Source organism: Crotalus tigris, unplaced genomic scaffold, assembly GCF_016545835.1.
Source record: "Crotalus tigris isolate CLP2741 ecotype Arizona unplaced genomic scaffold, ASM1654583v1 scf7180000018371.15429387391:27106975, whole genome shotgun sequence".
Taxonomy (NCBI): domain Eukaryota; kingdom Metazoa; phylum Chordata; class Lepidosauria; order Squamata; family Viperidae; genus Crotalus; species Crotalus tigris.
In genome coordinates, this window is record NW_024096970.1 from 16,970,416 (window position 1) to 16,991,547 (window position 21,132).

Here is a 21,132-nt window from a genome sequence, read left to right on the forward strand (position 1 = left end):
GGGACAGATATTAAATAACTGTTCCATTTTTATCTCTGTCTTTTTTAGTTAGTTAGTGCGCAGTGATTTGCTAAGCACAGAAAACAAAAGTTGTTGCTAATTTTTCTGAAAGTCACATCTACCTATGCAAATGCATCATAGGCCTTATGCTGTAGTTGCACAAAAATTTGCTGCTTTGATCACATGAAAAGCAACTACTGCATAGAAGTGCCAATTCATAAAAATGATTCTTCTCAATAGTACAGCCTAGCCTTGAACTTACCGGCAGCCTGGCATGTTCTCAAATCCTTTGAACTTTGTTTTATTAGCCATACGATAACAGGATCCTGAACTGGAGGAAAAGGATTTAATGTCACCTGAAGGTGGAATAATATTCTCTGGGGATATACTTCCCCTCCAGATATTAGGTAATACTATCCCATTTGGTTTATTAGTTGTATATTTCAATTCATTTTTTTTTTTACTGGAGAATGGTATCCAACTATGATGTTCAAATAAAAATTGCTTAGACTGTCTCTATTTCTCCATTTACCAAAGACTGTATATGGGTTTTTTTTATGTGAAAGGTGTTAATGATTGTGGCCTAGAGACTCACTTAGGCCTATCACTATTTTCATGTGCAGTTACATGCCATGGCATGTGAACTACTTACTATAGTATGCAAAATGTTTTAAGTATCTTCTCCACAGACTGGACATTTGTTCAAGTGCATCCATCCATCCATGTATTCCTCCATGCCTTTGTGCTTAGTTAAGAGCTAACTCATTGGAGTTGCATTTAAATGATACACTTAAAAAAATTTCAGACTGCAAAGAGAAGTTTACAAGTCATATTATTTGTTTCCTAACTTTTTCATATTTATCTGTTTTAAAAGAAAGCCATCACATAACTTTGAGAAGATTGCAACTAAATTCAAACTGTGCCTTGCACATCAGTCTTTTTAATAGCTATGGTAATTACTAGAAAGTGCTAATTAACTCATAGAGCCGACTAATAGAGTCTGCTGTAGAAGATTCCAAACAATATCTGTGGAAAAAATGGCAAATTTACAAAGTTATATTGATCAGAATAATAGCATCTTACAAGTGTCATCAAACTTCCCATCTATACCAGTACTGTAGATAATAATTAATTTTTGTGAACAGACTTATATTGCCTATAATATATTATGGCTTATGCTATTCTTTATGTTATGATTCTGAAAAAAAATGAGCTAGTTAAAAAGTTTTGTTAGCAACAGAGAGAAACAAACTTTCTTTCTATTTATCTGACTACAAAGCTGCCAAAACCTCCTTGCAAAGATTGTAAGGTGGGCAGGGTCTGAAGAAGAGAGAAGAGATGGTCTTGAGTGAGAGGGAAACATTGGCATGGAAAGTATATAACTTTTTCAAAAACCCGTTCATATCTTTCTCCACAGCTTACAGCATTCAGCTGGATTCCTCACCTTTAGCAGAATATTTTCTAAGGGTTCTAAGGGTTGGTATATATTAGAGGAGTCAGTTTACACATAATGCTTTCTTCATTCTGATCATGGTCTACAGCCATATTTGTATACATCGGTTGTATCCTTTGTGCCTGGCTTTCAAAGGCTATTTGAAGATTTTTTTATGTAGCCTTTTAAAATTAACTTATGTTCCAGTGAATACATACAAGAAAGATTTCTTATACACATGACAGTATTTCACTTTTGTCAACTGGATAGCAAATTCATTCCCTTTTTCCTTTCAGAATTTAGGGTGACTTGTTTCCCTCCCATATTCACTGATTTTATGCTCTGATCTTTCCCATAATCTGAAAAACAGATTGTGACTTCAAAAAATGATCATTTGAAAAACATCTGGTTTGATAATATAATTAACCTAAAAATCTAGAGACATTGAATCAGGTGGCAAGCAAGTTTAATAAAGTATTACTAGCAAAATTACCCTAGCAAATTTTTTATGAGTTCCAGAAATAGCTTTTTAACTGTCAGACAATGAGATTATATGGAAGCATTTTTATCTTGGACTTTTCATTGGTTCTTAGAAGTAGTAAACAATAGATTTCATTATTTAGAACTAATTTTGTTTTTAGAATGTCATGTTTCTTGGATTAGGCTGTTAGATTATCTTCTTCCATCCGCTGCCTTTTGCTCATCACTTAGAAGAATATACATAATGAAGGATGTATCAAACAACCTAGTGTTTATATATTTTGCATAATCTCTAATTTGCATTTTTATCTATGTACACTATACTATTTAGAAATACACAGATCTTTATAATATGAGCAACAAAAAAGCAAACATTCTAAAACCTTGCTAAACTTTAGAGATTAAAGAACAAATCTGTTATTTTCTGTTCCATAAATTGTCAAGTTGTTTCTGTAGGTAATCTATACAGTGAATGTAATATTTAGCAAATATACGTGAGTGTCCCATCCATTCCCACTCATCTCATCCATTCTTACCTCTATTTGTAATATTTGTGTTCATAGTTTTTCTGCACTAATGCACAAATAAATGTTTATTGGTTGACAAACTCCTTCAGTACCACAACAAGTAAAGACACTCTCAATATCAAAGCATGCTATGGGATCTACTACTTGAGGCTTGTATATGCAGAAAGTTCTGCAAGGCAAAAATTAAACTCATCACTCATGGTGAATAATTATAATATTCTTACCATTCTGATTATTTTTCGGGTAAATTGGAGAAAACCAAAAGGCCCAGTTGTCCAGGTACGTGATAATAGTTCTGTGCAATGTTTGGGAGTGCTGTTGGCACAAGTCTATAATAAACTAACTATTTCATTCCTTGTACCATCAATGCTTACAATGATGAGCATGCAGGGGACAAAGTTAATTAAGATCTATAAAAAAATGCCAAAGAAACATTTAAAGATAGACAGTGCAAGGTAGAGAGTGTTAATACAACAATTTGTTAATGGAGTAGGCAGCCGCAGTCAATGTTAAAAATTACTTGAGGCTTTTTATGTTAGCAAAAGCTACTAATTAAAGAGAGCAATGACCTGTGAGATTGGCCATGAAAACCATTAGCCATCTGAATATAACTTTAGCTTTCAGGGTTTCTTCCAGCTGTATCTTCCTGACACACACTGAAAATTGTTTCATTTAGTTATTTTTACCCCTTCAGTAACAGCCAATCTTAATCCTTCAAGTTAAAATTAAAAGTGCATTTTTAATTCTCATTAATAAAAGATTAACACAAACGAAACCGCAAATACTGTATTCATTAGCCTTATAATAATATTATGACAGTTGTTTGAAGTCATGGCCTGCTTCTGAGATTCTTAATTAACCCCAAGCAGCTTTTGTGTGCAGGAAAGAGTTGTTTGTTGTTGTCATTGCTCAGTGATGGAACTGTTCTAAAAGAAAATTCATGTCTCACTTCCCTCTGTGAAGTTCTTGGTCTTCTGATGAGAGAAATGTTTACATACTGTGATGAAGACAGAGGTGGTAATACTATTCTGAAATGAATTGGAAATAAAATAATCCAAACCGGTTAATTTTAAGCAGTAACTTGCTTTGGGGCAAAGCTAGAGAATATGGCATATATTTATTCCAAGGAATTCAGTACTAAAGAGCTTTTAAAAAGACATGTATTTTTTAAAACACTTTTATTTGGAATTTAAATCAGCCTAATACTTCTGTGGCTCAATTCATAAGAATCTGATCAGTTGGATGTTCTACTTGCATATCTTTCTTCTGGAAGTCTTTGTTTTTTCAAACAGAGAAGGATGTAATTCTAATACATTTATCCAATTAGCTTGTAAAATAGAACTTTATAATATATATGCCCTAAAGTTATTTAAATACACACAAAGTTTAGTTTAGATTTCTTTGCAGTAAATTAGTCAGTCACTCATAGGAAGTAATGGAGTGATACCTGATAGTTTATCCTGAGCAGGAAGGACTATTCTTGCTTGCTTGCTTGCTTGTTTGCTTACTTTGATGCAAATAAAAATATCCACATAATCAGCAACTGCTTTCCCCTTGATCTTGCTTGAGCAAATGCTATACATCATCCACTTGTCGGTATAGATACGGTAATATTTTTCAGAATTCACTTGCATTCTACAAGTATTCCTTGACTTACAACCAGTGATGGGATTCGGCCGGTTCGCACCGGTTCACTAGAATCAGTAGCTAAATTTTGTTGAGTTCGGAGAACTGGCTGAATTCACATTGCTTTGGAAGCCTGTTCTAGGCCTGGGAGGGCTGGAGGAGACCTCCCAGGTCTAGAACGGCCTGCTGGAAGTGCAGGAATTCCACTTCCGGAAGTCTGTTCTAGGCCTCAGAGGTCCAGGCCTGCATCCACACAGAACCAGTTCAGGGATTTGAACCCCACCACTGCTTACAACCATTTGTTTAGTAACCATTCAAAGTAACAGCAGTATTGAAAACAGTTATTTATAACCTGTCCTTGCACTTAATGATCATTGCAGCATCCCCACAGTCATGTGATCAGAATTTGGTTGCTTGGCAACTGGCATATATTTATGACACTTGCAGCATCCCGAGGTCATGTGATTACCATTTGCAAACTTCCCAGTTGGGTTTTGATAAACAGAGTTAACGGGGAAAACCAGATTCACTAAATGACTGCATGAATCACTTAACAACTTTTAAGTGATTCGCTTAAAAAATTTGTACATTTAGGCATGACTCACTCAACAACCTCCTTGCTTAGCAGCAGAAATTATGGTGCCAACTATCTGCATATTGATTATAAACCACCCAGAGTTACCCTGGGTAAGATGAGAAGCCAATAAATTTTACAGATAAAATAAATAAATATGCTAGAAACAATTTGAAGCTCAAATTATATTTATTCAGTAGGAAAGTTGACAAAGAAATATAGAAATGTTTGTATTTCAAATCCAATTAATAATAGGAAGTTATCAAGCAGAAAATATGGGAATTCTTAATTAGAAAAACATCCTTTATTGGAAATCAATATTGAAGATGCCACCATAACATTAACTATGTTATGCTTGCTCAGCTGCAAAGATTGCTGTATCAGTAAGTGTTGGGATAAATGACATACCTCCATTATAAGTTTTGTAGATCAACAACTGGCAAAAAAAAATTGTCATAAATGAAGGTGAATATACATGTCCCAGGATAATGTTGCGGGATTCAATCTGGGTCTGAGAAGTTCCCCGAGGATGGGGGCTCCAGCACAAGTCTGAAAGCTCGGAAGAATAAACCTCTGGTCCCAGTGACCGACCCAGATTGGATCCTGCAAAAAAATGTATAAATAAAGTAATAATAATAATAATAAAGTTGGAAGGAACCTTGGAGGTCATCTCGTCCAACCCCTGCTCAGGCAGGAAACCCTATACCATTTCAGATAAATGGCTGTCCAGTCTCTTCTTAAAAACTTCCAGTGTTGGAGCATTCACAGCTTCTGGAAGCAGGTTGTTCCACTGATTAATTGTTCTGTCAGGAAATTTCTCCTTAGTTCTAGGTTGCTTCTCTCTTTGGTTAGTTTCCATCCTTTGCTTCTTGTCTTGTCTTCAGGTGTTTGGAGAATAGCTTGATTCCCTCTTCTTTGTGGCAGTCCCTGAGATATTGGAACACTGCTATCATGTCCCCCCTCGTCCTTCTCTTCATTAAACTAGACATACCCAATTCAAGCAACCGTTTCTTATATGTTTTAGCCTCCAGTCCCCTACTCATCTTTGTTGCTCTTCTCTGTACTCTTTCTAGAGTCTCAACATTTTTTTTACATTGTGGTGACCAAAACTGGATGCAGTATTCCAAGTGTGGCCTTACCAAGGCATTGTAAAGTGGTATTAACATTTCATGTGATCTTGATCAATCCAGTACATCCAGTAACAAGGAAGCACAAGAAATATATCTAGCAATGAATGTTAGCATAAACGATTTAAATTTAAAATGTGTCCCTGACAACTATTTTATTGTCAGCAGTGGCTTACAAGAGCCATGCAGCAGGCTAAGTCATTATGAACTTTGCTTATAAAAGTATCTTATAATTGTGGCAGCATACCAAAAAGAAACCTTTGTAATGGATGCTCTTAATAAAGTCTGTTGCAGTTTTATGAAGTTTAGGTAATTGCTGCCACACAAGGCGCTTAAGAGCTTTTTAGTTCTTCCCGGAATTCACACATTCTGATGAAATTCCATGCAGGGAGAAAAAAGGTTAGGTCATAACAACTTGCTTAGTAGACTGAAACATAAAACTGCAGCTGTGTAAAATGGTGGCTCAGAGAATCCAATTTTTCAAATGCACAGAAGCTCTAACACTAATTATCCTTTCTATTTGATCCTCCTGTCTCTCACTGACCTATCATTCAGTATATTTTCTAAAGAGATTGTCCACATTTGTTATGGATAGAATATCTTTGCAGGGATTATCTGGATGGCTGTTTCTAGGAGATAGGGCTGAGATACTTCTGTTCAACCACTTGGCATTTATGCTTGAGATAGCTTAAAGTTAAGGTTCTTCAAACATGTGGATGAAAGGAATAAGTGATTGGATAAGGTCAGAACAGGATGAGAACGTGAGGGGTTACATCAGGAATATGTGGCTGCAGCACCAGACTTTTTTAGATTTTCTTGATTTGGATTTTGTGTGTGTGTATATATGTGTGTGATTTTAGTTTTATATAGTGTTTTTAACGTTGGGAGAGTTTGGTATTAGGTGGGTTGCTATACAAATACAACAAACAAACAAATAAATCTACCATATATGCCGGCGTATAAGACGACTTCCGCAAGCGCTAAACTCGGCGCCAAAGAGGGGGGTCGTCTTATACGCCGAGTCGTCTTATACGCCGGAAATTCTGGTAAGACAATGTTCTAGGAATGTGGCTTGGCGACAAAGACGGGGGTCGTCTTATATGCCGGGTTGCCTTGTACACCGGCATATACGGTAGTTCTAGAAAAGAATGCATTCTTTCTAAAGGATCAACTTCATAGTTTTGGAGTGTTTCTAGAGCAAAGTCTGCCTTTAGTATCCTCTGTATCACAAAATTCCTTTTCAAACCTTAGACCAGAATGGGAGTTGAAGTCCACGCCTCTTAAAGTTGCCAAGCTGTGGAACACTGCCTTAGACCATGAATACCCTTCAATTTACCTTAAGAGAGATAACTCTGCCATAAAAATTTATACCAAAGGCAGCTTGGAAAGTTTAGCAAATACAAAATATTGAAGTAAGTGTAAGAAACTGGTTGATTTCTGCAAATACTGTACCAGTTTTACATGATGCTCACTGGTCCTATCTTTTTTTTTCAGACTACTTTGACTCACTGGTCCCATCCTTTTTTTCATACTACTTTTTCAAACTACTATAAAATCATTCATAAATAGAGATTACAATTTCTGAAAGGACACTTCTTCCAGTTCAGAATGGGACAACTTGCCATAGCCAACTCGCCATGGCCAACTCACCACTGCCAAGTCACTGCATGACAACTCGCCATGGCCAACTCACCATGAGACAACTTGCTGTGGAACAATTTAACAATTCTATTTAATTATTTAAAACAAATTAAAAAAATATTTTAATTTTTGGAATTCACATTGTATTCTGCCCCCCCCCCGCTTTTGCATCTTTTAAAAAATGATTCTATTCCACTATTTCTTTGATATTAGTGTAACTCTTGTCCTGCAGTGAGTTGGCTATGGCAAGTTGTCCGGCAGTGAATTGGCCATGGCAAGTCGGCCATGGTGAGTCAGCTGGGGCAAATTGTCATAGACCCCTTCCAGTTTGTCATTCTCAGGGGCTCTGAACCAGTTTGCTGATTTGCTATCTATTATTTTCATCCTGGTATTCAAACAATTATTAATGTCCATGTTGGCTCATAGTAACTCCACAAAAATGAAAATGATGTCTGCTACGAGGCTTACAGTTAAGACAACATGACCCAGAATAAGAAGTAAGAAGAAGGAAGAGATATGAAGGGACCACATCTTAAAGATCAGAGCAAATTTTAAGCCAAGTTATATTTGTAGATGGTTTGGATCTTCCCTACCTAGTAGTCTGACTCGGGTATTAGTCAGCTGTTTCTTATCTCCTGCCAAACTTCTGTACAATAAAAGCACTGCCACTCAGCTCCCCAGGATTAGAGAAATTGTCACTAGATTTGAATGCTCTAGGAAGTAGGGATGAAGTGGTTTCTGTGCTCTTTCTCCAGATGATGTAAGATTTAAACACAGGATATTGGGTGGTATGCAGCATCAAACTTCTTGATAATAAACAGCTAAATCTACAACAAATCATTATTTAAAAACAAGAAAGTAAATATAAATGCAACCTATGGCTTGCCAGGAAGTATAGCCTTTAAAGCCCTTTATGGCATGAATCCAGGTTACTTGAGGGACTGTCTCACCCCACTGGGATTGGCCTGTACCACTCGTGCCGACAGAGGAGGCATGCTGTGAGTCCCGTCAGTCCAATTATTCTGGCTGGCAGGGTCTAGGAGGAGGGCCCTTTCTGCTGTTGCTCCTGCCTTCTGGAACATCTTATTCCCTGATGTGAGGTTGGTCCCAACCCTCCTATCTTTGTGTAAGGGCCTAAAGACGTGACTCTGCCAGTCAACTTGGGGCCCCAGTGGGGGAACAGCACAATGGAGGTGGTTGATCGAGTAATAACAGATTCTTCTTTCCCCACTCCACCCCCACCCTCCCCAACTGTCCTTTGTTTTAAAGTCTGATTTTAACTTTTTATGTTTTAACTGTTTATGTAACTGTAAGCTGCCCAGAGTTACCCTATGGTAAGATTGGTGGCCAATAAATTTTATAAATAAATAAACAAACAAATAAATAAATGATTGCAAATCCAGACCATATGACCATGGTTAGATGCTGTGATGTTGCAATGGCCACAATTTTGCAGATGTAACTGGTGCAAAGATCCATAAAATTTCAATTACATGAGAGCTTGAGCAGATTTTTTATGTTAGCTCATTTGAGGTACCTTGATTCAAAAACTGTTGTCCTGTATGCACCCGTTTGTCCAGTTGAAGGTGGACTGGTCCAATGCCTCAATTGAAGTTGAATGGAAGCTGCCTGGCCAAAGTTATCTTCTGCCATTTAGTTGTAAGTCCAGTAGAACTTCTAACTCATGAACTTATTCTTTCTGGGGTAGTGTGACTTTGTCCAGAATAATTCCCAGAACAGATGTTACAATTTGTCACAATGTTTATTGATAATAAATGTCTTGGTAGTATTTAATCCAGTGTTGTTCTGCACCGTCCAGTGGCTCATTTAACTGCTTAATTCCTTGACACATGGAGATGATTAAATTCATATGTCACATTAATCTTTAATGTGGTTGTTTTACTGTGTCTTAGTAATCCAACCTTGTTCCTATTCAACAAAACATGGCAAAACTAATTTTGGTTTGCTGCAGTATGAAAACCCAACCAGTAATTGAGACATTTCTGTAGATGTTATAGCTCTGTGTATAACTGTGCATAATAACATTTCATTCTAGACCCTTTGACGTGGCATACATATATGTGTAATATATAAAAGCATTCTATTTGGGAAATAGAATATCATTGGTATAGATATGTCTTGTAGCGATGTAAATTATGTGAGGATTAAGTTGTGATAAAAACAAAAAATTGGTTTATTGTTATTAAAATATTTATAGATGGCCTTAAGTCATAAGACTCTCAAGATTATATAATGAACAATTTTAAACATTTTTACTTTAAAAAAATAACTAAAATCTCTAATGAAATTAAAACATATAACAGTTCTTAAAAGACCAAAGGAGCAGAAGAGAAATTATTTTTCCTTCTAGCAGAAATTGAGCAGCCGAGAGGCTAATCTACCATCTCAAGGTTCATTAAAAAGTTGGATTTGCACATGGCTTTTCTATCTTGATAAAGTTATGAAATAAAGACCTTAAAAGGCTGTTTCCTAAGCATACAAATCACTGTTGGCAGCATATGAAGAATTTAGCTGTGCAGTGTAATGAGAAGAATTTCTAAGTCATTGAGTACAAAGAGATGTGATCAAAATGAGTGTATCCAACTTAACTCCTGCAGGAGAATGAAAGCTTATCTTTGGAACTTTGGAAGATTTCAAATACTTCCCAGGTTGTTACCAAGTAATGCTTGTTCAGCGCCTCTTCTGTAATGTGCAGGTATTCAGGACTGTGTGAGTAAGTACTATATTCTGAATTACAAAGTATGTTTGTAATTAGTACTTTTTTGACAGTCTCAACAGAGTTTTACAGATATAAATTGTATTATGTCATCAGATTAAAGTTATACTATATTAATGAACGATCCATGTTCAGCCTACGCTGCTCCAGTTTGTACAATACTAGCATATATAGGATAAAGGAATCCTTTTTCTAAAATTTGTTGAATTGATTCTATTTGTACACATTTAGTAGATTTACAGAAAACCTTTGGGGGGCAAATAGCTATTATATGTGACATGTGCTACAGTTTCCCACATCATCAAAACCTATGATGGTTTGTGAAAACCTCATTACTTTTGCATTTGGGAATTTGTCTGCTGACTGTCATGTTGTTTCAGTGTCTGACACAAACCACAAGGAGTAATAAAATGTTGTTTTTACTTTTGCCCTATAAGTTTCCCATGTAATCTCTGATCAGGAGATTGAAGCCACGGGTGGCCTAACCACTGGAGTTATCCTGTTACATACCAATTAGTGGCAATGACCAAGGTGTCTAAAATATGTACAGGAATTAAGATATTGAAAGCAAATTAACACAAAGGATCCTTTTTTGTGGATAGTAGGATTGTTTAAAATTTGATTCTTTAATTTCTGCACAGACTTGTGAATTTGCAGTTGATCTAGGGTGGATATAAAATTTTTAAAAAGGAACATATGTGCCCATTTATCAATGACTCCGAGTATGCAGGCGCATGCACACACACACACAGAGAATATGCTGTATGCATACATTTATTATAGGTTTCATTTGCAAAGGGAATAAGCAAAGATTTTCCTCTGTGTTCATAATTTGTTTTCTGTTTATTTTTTCATGCATATGTTATGTTGAATTCAGGTTATACTTCCTTTCAAGTAAGTAGAGTATTAAGTCTGTCTCTAATTTATTATTTTGGCCAATCATAAAGATGTACCAAACCTAAAATTGTTTCTTGGTTCTTTAAATTCAGTATGGCTTAGCTATTCAGAAACATGTTCCTTCCATCTCTTATCTGTAAACTGGTAAATTCAAACAATCCAGATTTTCAACCTAACAAGCATAATTTTTTAATAATGTCCTCATCATTTTCTTCCATTTCATATACAGTAACCTGCTTGCTAACAAGGAAAGCTCATCTTTGGTTCGCAGGAATAGGCTTAACATACTATCTCAATGCAAGTCATTACTACTTGTGCAAAATCAAGGTTTTCCCAAATATAATCACAGTACTTTAACAAAATTCATTAGCAGATGAGCTGTTGTTTTAACTTCTGATTAAACCAAAATATATACTCGTTTTTTAGACTGAAAATCCATCTACTTATATGTCAGGATAAACGAGGACCAAAGAAAGACATGGGCTTGAATGGGGGAAATGGAGTATGGAGTACCTTGAGCATAGAGTTCTGGATGCTGGATGCTGCATTTTGTGACAGTTGCAAGTCATATAGAGAAAAGTGCTAATTAATTGATTGACTTCAATTAAAGCACAATTACTTAAAGGCTATTCAACATGTTAGAAACCAATAATCTTTCCAGATTTAGTTCTGCAAAAAGCAGGACAAAGAAATTAAAATCTCTAAATGCCTGATTCATTTTCATCTATTTAACTGTTTGAATAATTCAAATCCATGACTAAAAGTGACACTGTTTTTATTCATGGGCATGACAATATGAGTAAATCAAAATTACAACTCAGGAAGCAAATCAGTATGATTGTGTCACACATGAAACAAGATTTTCAATGGAAAAAAATGCTGATTTGATAACTGCTTATAGAAAAAGATTGAGAAGAAAATTCCCAACTAAAACTGGGTGTTAGCCTACACTGACTTTTAAATAAATGACTGAATTGTTTGTTGTTGTTGTTGTTAATTGCGAAGTCGTGTCCGACCCATCGCGACCCCATGGACAACGTTCCTCCAGGTCTTCCTGTCCTCTACCATCTTCTGGAGTCCATTTAAGTTCACACCTACTGCTTCAGTGACTCCATCCAGCCATCTCATTCTCTGTCGTCCCCTTCTTCTATTGACCTCAATCTTTCCCAGCATTAGGCCCTTCTCCAGTGAGTCCTTCCTTCTCATTAGGTGGCCAAAGTATTTGAGTTTAAACTTCAGGATCTGGCCTTCTAAAGAGCAGTTGGGGTTGATCTCTTCTAGGACTGACCGGTTTGAACGCCTTGCAGTCCAAGGGACTCGCAGGAGTCTTCTCCAGCACCATAGTTCAAAGGCCTCAATTCTTTGGCGCTCAGCCTTTCTGATGGTCCAACTTTCACAGCCATACATTGCAACTGGGAAAACCATGGCCTGGACTATACGCACTTTTGTTGGAAGGGTGATGTCTCTGCTTTTTAGTATGCTGTCTAGATTTGCCATAGCTTTCCTCCCCAGGAGCAAGCGTCTTTTAATTTCTTGGCTGCAGTCCCCATCTGAGGTGATCTTGGAGCCCAGAAAAATAAAATCTGTCACTACCTCCATTTCTTCCCCATCTATTTGCCAGGAATTGAGAGGGCCGGATGCCATGATTTTGGTTTTCTTAATGTTGAGTTTCAAGCCAACTTTTGCACTCTCCTTCTTCACCCACATCAAGAGGCTCTTTAGTTCCTCTTCACTTTCTGCCATTAGAGTGGTATCATCTGCATATCTTAGGTTGTTGATATTTTCCCGGCAATCTTAATTCCAACTTTTGATTCATCTAGCCCTGCCTTTCTCATGATGTGCTCTGCATATAAGTTAAATAGGCAGGGCGACAGTATACAGCCTTGCCGGACTTCCTTTTCCAATTTTGAACCAATCAGTGGTTCCGTGTTCGGTTCTCACTGTTGCTTCTTGACCCGCATATAGGTTTCTCAAGAGACAAATGAGATGGTCTGGTACTCCCATCTCTTTAAGAACTTGCCACAATTTGTTGTGATCCACACAATCAAAGGCTTTTGCATAGTCAATGAAGCAGAAGTAGATGTTTTTCTGGAACTCCCTAGCTTTCTTCATGATCCAGCGTATGTTGGCAATTTGATCTCTAGTTCCTCTGCCTCTTCGAAATCCTGCCTGTGCTTCTGGTAGTTCTCGATCCACATACTGCTGGAGTCTAGCTTGTAGGATTTTAAGCATAACTTTACTAGCATGTGAAATGAGAGTAATGGTGCGATAGTTTGAACATTCTTTGGCATTGCCTTTCTTTGGAATTGGAATGTAAACTGACCTTTTCCAATCCTGTGGCCACTGTTGAGTTTTCCAAATTTGCTGGCAAATTGAGTGTAGCACTTTTACTGCATCATCTTTTAAGATTTTGAATAGCTCAGCTGGAATACTGTCACCTCCACTAGCTTTCTTTGGAATTGGAATGTAAACTGACTGAATTGTTAGGACATCACAATCATATAAAAGGAAGAACAAGATATCTCACTTTTTACTATGGTCTAATGCTCAGCAAATAAGTGCAGTATTATACATATAATCTATCAATAGGAATACATCTATTTATAAATGGCACAAGAGTTATTGATTTTATATTATTCTATTAGTATTTTTGAGTTATTCTCTTGAGATTGTGTGGTTACGTTTCAAAGTGCTTTTAGTATGTGAGTCAGTGAATCAGTAGCATTATCAGGTTGTAAGGCACATTCTTAGTTTCATCCTAAATGTTTTATATTTTTATACAGATCTACTGGAAAAGACTATCAAGAAGGAAGAAGAAATATGTACACTTCAGGTATTTTTGTTAATTGGACTGTATTGTGATGCCCATTAATGAGAGAAAGGCTCTAAGGCTTAGTGACATAATATAAGCCCCAAAAGTCATATCTTAATATATGCTAGTTGGAAACCTATTACATTACATTAGTTACATTAGTTATCCAAATGTTTCTGAGCCCAAATTTAATTTCCTATCCTAAGAGCCTAATGATACCTTTTAAAAGGACAGGTCTGAGGTAGATTGTACTTCCCCCATCTTATCTATTAACCTTTACAGACTAAATTATGTTTTCTTAATTATGACTATCCCAAGCTACTTGTTTCACAAAGTGTTTCATTGTGGTTTGACAGTGATGGCTCAGCACTTGGACTGGGTGGGTATTGGTTGGAAGCCAATACTTATATAATAAAGTCAACTTAAGCAGCTTGTAGCATGTCCCATGTTTTCAGAGTTTGCTGTTGTCTGATCTATATCTGAGACCACAACTGAAATTTAGGTTCTGTTTTCCCAGGTAATGGATCCAGCAAAAAGAGTCCCTCCCCCCACATAACCAAAGCTGCATTTAATTTGTTTATTTTGGAAATTCACACGCATTTGCGCGCGCGCGCGCACACACACACACACACACACACACACACGTTATATTGATAAGATTGTTTTATGTGGAAGTGTTAAGAGAGCAGACAACATTCTTCTGAAGAAAAAAATTAAAAATAATTTCTTTAAAATATAATATAATATTAATATACTTATCCTGGAAGTAATAAAAAATAGGTATACATTTCCATAGCATTTAAAAAAAATTATAGAAAATTGTTTTGCTTTCAAAATCACTCATTTTAGCAAGTTTCCATATTTGTTTCTCTTATAGGTGTATAAAGATTACACTTTTAACTCTTTGAACTTGAGCAGGGGGCTGGACTACAAGACCTCCAAGGTCCCTTCCAGCTCTGCTCTATTCTATTCTGTTCTGTTCTATTCTATTCTATTCTGTTCTGTTCTGTTCTGTTCTGTTCTGTGCTGTGCTGTGCTATGCTATGCTATGCTATGCTATTCTATTCTATTCTATTCTATTCTATTACTTTCTTATACATTAGTAAAATGTAATGATAAAGGTTGAATTATAAACTGAGAAGTTCAGTAATCATTTTTTTTTTCACTTTGGACATGTCTATTACCATTTTATCAACTCTGTTGCAGTTGAATGGAAGTTATCCTTCCATTCATGGAGCAGAAATTCTTGGTTCAACTATGTAGCATGATATAAATTTGTAAAGTATGTTCTAGCCATCTTTTTGTTTAAACTGATACCTTTAAAAATTAATAAAGGATCAAATATCCCACTTCAATTTGATTTTCATAAGCTATCTCTTTCCTTTGATTTCATGTGATCTATCTCCTAGATCATTAATATACTCAGAGTTATTCCCTGAATCTCTTCCAAGCTATTAACAGACCTCTTACCCAGAACTGTATCCAGGCTTCCTTCTTAGGTCTTATGAACATTGGATACAGCCACTATAATTACATCCCAAATTTTGGAAGCAATATGAGATGCACTGCTGTTTAGCTTTCTCCATTCCATCAGATAGTCATAATGTTATTCTTTCTAACCTCTAAATCAGGCAGACAGATTGATTGACTGACTGAATCAAGGTCACTCAAACTGCATAGATCTATAATACTGTATATACTTTTATTTTGTTGTATATAGATTGAGCATGCGTGTATTGAGCTACATATGCAAGATTATGTGCAGTCATAACATTGTAAATATAAAATCTATTGTGCTAATTTCAGGTGTTGGCATATAGTCTTGAATCTTACAACTTTAGCACAGGAGTTGTTCCAAGAAAATATATTGTGTGTAGCTCTGGTTGAACAATGCAGTCCTTGGTGCTCTCTGAGCTTGGTTGTTTGCTTGCAGATGTTTTATTACCCAACTAGATAACATGATCAGTGATAGTGAATTTGAGGCTTACTCCCTATTTATCTTTCTACAGTAGCTTGCTGGTCCAGGGTTATTGGCAGTGTGGTTTTCTCCTTGGTAATTTAAGCAAACAAACAACTTTATGTAGTCCAAGCAAATAACCAAACTTAGAGAGCACAAAGGACTACACAGGGATTGTTACACTGTATTATTTGTTATGTTGGTATTTTTATTGTTTAAGGATGGATGGACTTCAGTCTTTCAGGAATTTTTGTTGTTGTTGTTAGAAGATGGAGGTCTGGCATTAATGTTCAGATGCAAAATAATGGTAGAAAGGGATAAATCTACTCCATTCCCCTTTAATAGTCATCCAGCAGATATGAGAAAAGAGACTAAGATCTTTATTCAATAACTTCAAGAATTGGTATCTAAATGTTCTTGTTTTTCTTTTCCTGTTGTACCCCTTTTTCCTTTTATAACATGCTTTTTTAGAAGAAAATTCCAAGGGCAAAGGCTGTTTCCTTCACTGTTTTGTAAGTAATTGTTAGCCCTATGAGGTAGGCCAAGTCAGGAAACAGACACCACAAGGACTAGAATAGAATAGAGCTGGAAGGGACCTTGGAGGTCTTCTAGTCCAGCCCCTTGCTTAAGCAGAAGAACCTATACCATCTCAGACAAATGACTGTCCAGCATCTTCTTAAAAATCTCCAGTGATGGAGTTCCCATGATTTTTGGAGGCAAGCTGTTCCACTGGTTAATTGTCCTCACTATCAGGAAGTTTCTCCTTAATTCCTAGTTGCTTCTCTCTTTGATCAGTTTCCAACCATTGTTTCTTGTCCTGCCCTCTGGTGCTTCGGTGAATAATGTGACTCCCGTATTCTTTGTGGCAGCCCCTCAAATACTGGACTATTGTAACTATTTTATTGCTAATAGATATAATAACAGAATCTTGAAAAATTGACAGAGTTTTCTACCTCCACTTATACCAAAGAGAATCAAGGTGGAGCATTCTAAAATTTCTTTCTGACTGCTTCTTCCCATTCGGAGCTAAGATGGCATTTACAACTCTTAAATTCCTTCTTCAAGGCTACCACCATGCTTTTCCACAGAAATTCTGCCTAGTTTAAAACCCACACTTTCCTGCTGAAGTGTGGGACACAAATAACTTAAACAAACAAACAAACAAAATATAGCCACAACTGTGAGTGATAACTAATGGGAAGACAAATCCCATCTCCTTGTCAATGCAGCATTAAATAAAGTGCATCTCTGACACATTAACAATATTTAGTATAGGTACAGCCAAATGTTGTCAGTGCCCTTTGTGCAATTCTACTGTTTAGCAAAGAGGATTCACTGCAGCAGAGTCTAGTTGGAACATTTTGTCCTCATTGCCAAGAGAAAAAAAAAGTAAATTTGAACCAAGTGCCAGGGAGAAAACTTTTTTGGTTCAAGCCTAGAGATTTTTGAAGATAAATATCCATTAATTATAATTTGAAACCCATGAACTATACAGGTTGGGAAAAGGTACTCTGAAAAGAACACTCTTACATTGTCTAAGCTGAGTGAATAATGAGTCTTTTAATCTCTACTTTCACTGATTGTAGGCAAGATAAAATGAGTTTGCCCTATAATGCTAGTGTTCGCCGTGCCACCAAAGGGTAAGTAGAGTTATTCAGCCAATTAGGAGAACAGTTCTCAATTTACTATTCTATAAGATTTCAGGAGAATAAAAGAACTTGAACTTATTAAAGCACACAGTTTTTATTTAAATTTCAGTGATCATTAAGTTTTATTACTTTGCTTTAACAGAACTGAGCAATTGAATTTTAAGCTCAAATTTACAGCAAAATAAAATTTGCAAATAGGATGTTCAGAGAATAATTTATATACCTGCGAAAATACAACCACTGACTTGTTTTCTGATTACCATATAGAACAAAAACAGATTTTCAATGGCACTCCAGTTCATTGAGAAAATAAGGGTAGTTGCCATGAATAAAAGTAGAAAATTGTGCCCAAGAATTAAAATATTTTTGGTGCTCTTCAGTGTCATTCCCTAGTGCAAGACATGAGTCACAAAGACAAAAGGGCAGCTCAATCATATAAAATCTATAACCATGCTCAGAGAGGGACAATATGAAGTATTTTTGCCAAAAACCCATATTTTGTATAAATTGCTTAAAAGTCAATTTTGAACATCTCCAATTAAGCAGTCAAAGAACTAGTGTTGGGATGGAACACTTCTCAGAAACAGGCTGATGATACTATAACCACATTTGTTGCTATTAAAAACCTCCTTTTTCAAGCAGATGTGAAAGGCCATGTTACATTTTCACCGATTGCGTTTTTTGGCCAGATGCTGACAATGTAGAGTACCCTTACTCAGTTAAGTGACCTCAAGATGTTATATCAGGCTCGGCACTGTCCAGGATTTCCAGCTAAAGTCTGGGAAATGTAGTTCTCACACTAATGAATGGCACCACGCTGGGGAAATATGACTCCAGTGATGTCTTATAGTGAATACTGTGTTCTTTGTGGCTAGTATTGTGAAAGAAAAACCTAGAAAAAATTAGTATATGATTGTTTTAAACTGTTTGTATATATTCTTACTCTCTATGATTTTCTAATTATGATGATTGAAGTTGCATATAAGCAAGAGTAAACAAATAATTGTACAGGAAAAATGATTTCTTTAACTTCCTTTTTTAAGTTTCTTTTTCTCCTGAAAATGTTAAAAACAGATTAAAAAATATTTCTAGGTTTTTTGAAAGGATAAGATGAAAAAGCAGTTGATCAGTTTGTGGAAATGTTTACATCAAGAAATTAACTAAACAGGTGATTGGGTAGAAACAAGCAGAGAACAAGCTATTCAATCAATAAATTTGTAATCATTAACTGAAAAAAAGTACTTTTCATTTTTATACTATATACCGAAACATAGTCATATAAGGAGATCAAGTTATACATAATACATTTTATAAATTACTTTTTACTTTACCTACAATGTTATTTTTTAATTACAAAGGGTAATTTAAGAAAAGAAATACTGTATGTATTTCCATTTTTCTATTACTTCAAATTCTCAAGAAATTTTACTTGTCCCCTTAAAGTTTTAACAATTCCCCTATGGGTGTCTTTTAACAGCTCTGTCTGAACAATCATTAATGTTTTAGATGTGGATGAAACCCAGATAGAGTTATGCTTTTTTTAAAAAAAATATATTTTTGAAAAGCAACGTATTCCTGTCAAATGGCATTGAAGTTATATGTAATAGCACAAAAAGAGGCCAGCAGAGGGTGCTTGAATTCTCTTCTGGATCCCACAATTTTTACCTGCTTATATTTTTTCAGGAAAAGAGTGACATGGGTTAATTGGGATGACCAACTGATTGTTTTAAACAGCCACTTTTCTTTTGGATATATCATTATCAACCGGGATGAAATTTTGAGGGAGAGGAGAAAAAAAATCATATTTTCCTTCATTTAGAAATATAGTTGCTGTGGCATAATTAGTATAAGAACAAATGTTCAGCCTCAGCATTACAGTTAAGCCCAAGCAAAATTTAGCTTGAACTTCAATCAAATTCAACTCAGACTTTCTGTTAATTTTGATTCGACTTATGACATTGCAAGAGAATCTTCCAAGAAGGCATTGCTCTGCATCATTTAAAATGACTACGTACAGTAAATATTTTGCAATATTTTGATGCTTCTTCTTGCCAATGATGTATTTCCCATTTGGAAACTGGTGTAAACCTAGATGAATCTATAGATATTGTCAGGGGATTGAAAACTAAATCCTTCTAAGGAACAATTGAAGAAACTAGATCTGCTTTACGATGAAAAAAAGAAAAAACAAAGAGAGATGATAATAATTTTGTAGCAAAGTAATTTAGAATGTCACAGAGAAGAAGATCATTTTCTGTATAGTAGATTGTAGCACACAGAATAATTGTCCTAGATTACTTTCTTAAATTTTGTGGCTTTAAGGAATGGTAAAGCTAGCTTGACAGAAAAACTAGTTACCAAGGAAGTTGGTGGGCTGTCATTTGCTGGATGTGTTCATGCAGAGGCTGGACAGGATTTAGTTGGGATATTTAATTCTGATTTCTGTACTGTGGAAGCCTAAAAGATCCTTTCCAGTTCTGGAATTCTACAAGTAGAATTTTTTTGTTGTCCAGTTAGAATGCTTGATATTTGCTTAAAGTTTCATTCAGGAATGAGTGGGGTTGTGTGTGTGTGGGGGGGGAGGAATTGGTTATGGCCAATTAGTTTTTTCCACTTCTCATGAAAGACTTTTTAAATAAAACAGTTTCTTCAACTTCTGCTGCAGTGTGTGTGTGTGTGTGTGTGTGTGTGTGTGTGTGAAATGAAAATTATCTCCTTGCACATATATTGAAAACATGAACATGAACACACATATATACACACATCTACTATAGGTAGTTCTTGACTTAACACCACAATTGAGCCCACAATTTCTGTTGCTAAGTAAGGTAGCTGTTAAGTGAATTTTGCCCCATTTTACAACCTTTCTTGCCATAGTTGTTAAGTGAATCACTGCAGTTGTTAAGTTAGTAACATGATCTTTAAGTGAATCTGGATTCCCCATTGACTTTGCTTGTCAGAAGTTCGCAAAAGGTGATCACATGACCCCGGGACACTGCAACAGTCATAAATCTGAATCAGTTGCCAAGCATCTAAATTTTAATTGTGTGACCATGGGAATGCTGTAACAATCATAAGTGTGAAAAACAGTCATAAGTCACTTTTTTCACTGCAGTTGTAACTTTGAAAGGTCACTAAATGTATGGCTGTTAAGTCGAGGACTACCTGTATTCAGATTGCAATGATATGTTGCAAATATAAATTATATTCTGGAAAATATTTTTTCAGAGTCCTTGACAGAATATAATCCAGCATTGTCTTTGATATGCCAATCTATTATCTGTGAGACATTAGATATATGGAAGAATGTAGACATGTTTTACCTCAAATTAATACTGAATGATGCAGACCTAACAACATTATATCATTAATCACTCTGAATGTATACAAAAATGTTAAGGCTAACATTCCTCTTATTGGGAACCTCACAACTGGATAATTACGATAGGAGGTAAAGTCATATTAAACAAAGTAGCTGATATTGTTATGGCTTCATTACTGAGGAACTGAGGAAACTTTTAGAACATACACCTTATCTTTGTACTAATGTAGTGTATCTCCTTAGTATATTTAATGTAGGACAGTTTTATAGGTTTTTTTAATTAATATGTTATTGTCAGGAAATGCTGTTGAGCTCTTCCATGGATTTGTGTAGGTCGGTAAGACCCATGTG

General features: G+C 35.8%; 1 protein-coding gene across 4 annotated transcripts in view; it reads left to right on the forward strand.

Annotated features, from left to right (window-relative positions):
* CEP128 (centrosomal protein 128) overlaps positions 1-21,132 on the forward strand; it is a 205,657-nt gene that overhangs the window by 142,053 nt on the left and 42,472 nt on the right. For all 4 annotated transcript variants that reach the window (XM_039351548.1, XM_039351544.1, XM_039351545.1 and 1 more), the window contains exon 19: positions 13,825-13,874. In XM_039351548.1, the coding sequence (XP_039207482.1) occupies positions 13,825-13,874 (50 nt within the window). The remainder of the gene's footprint in view (positions 1-13,824; positions 13,875-21,132) is intronic.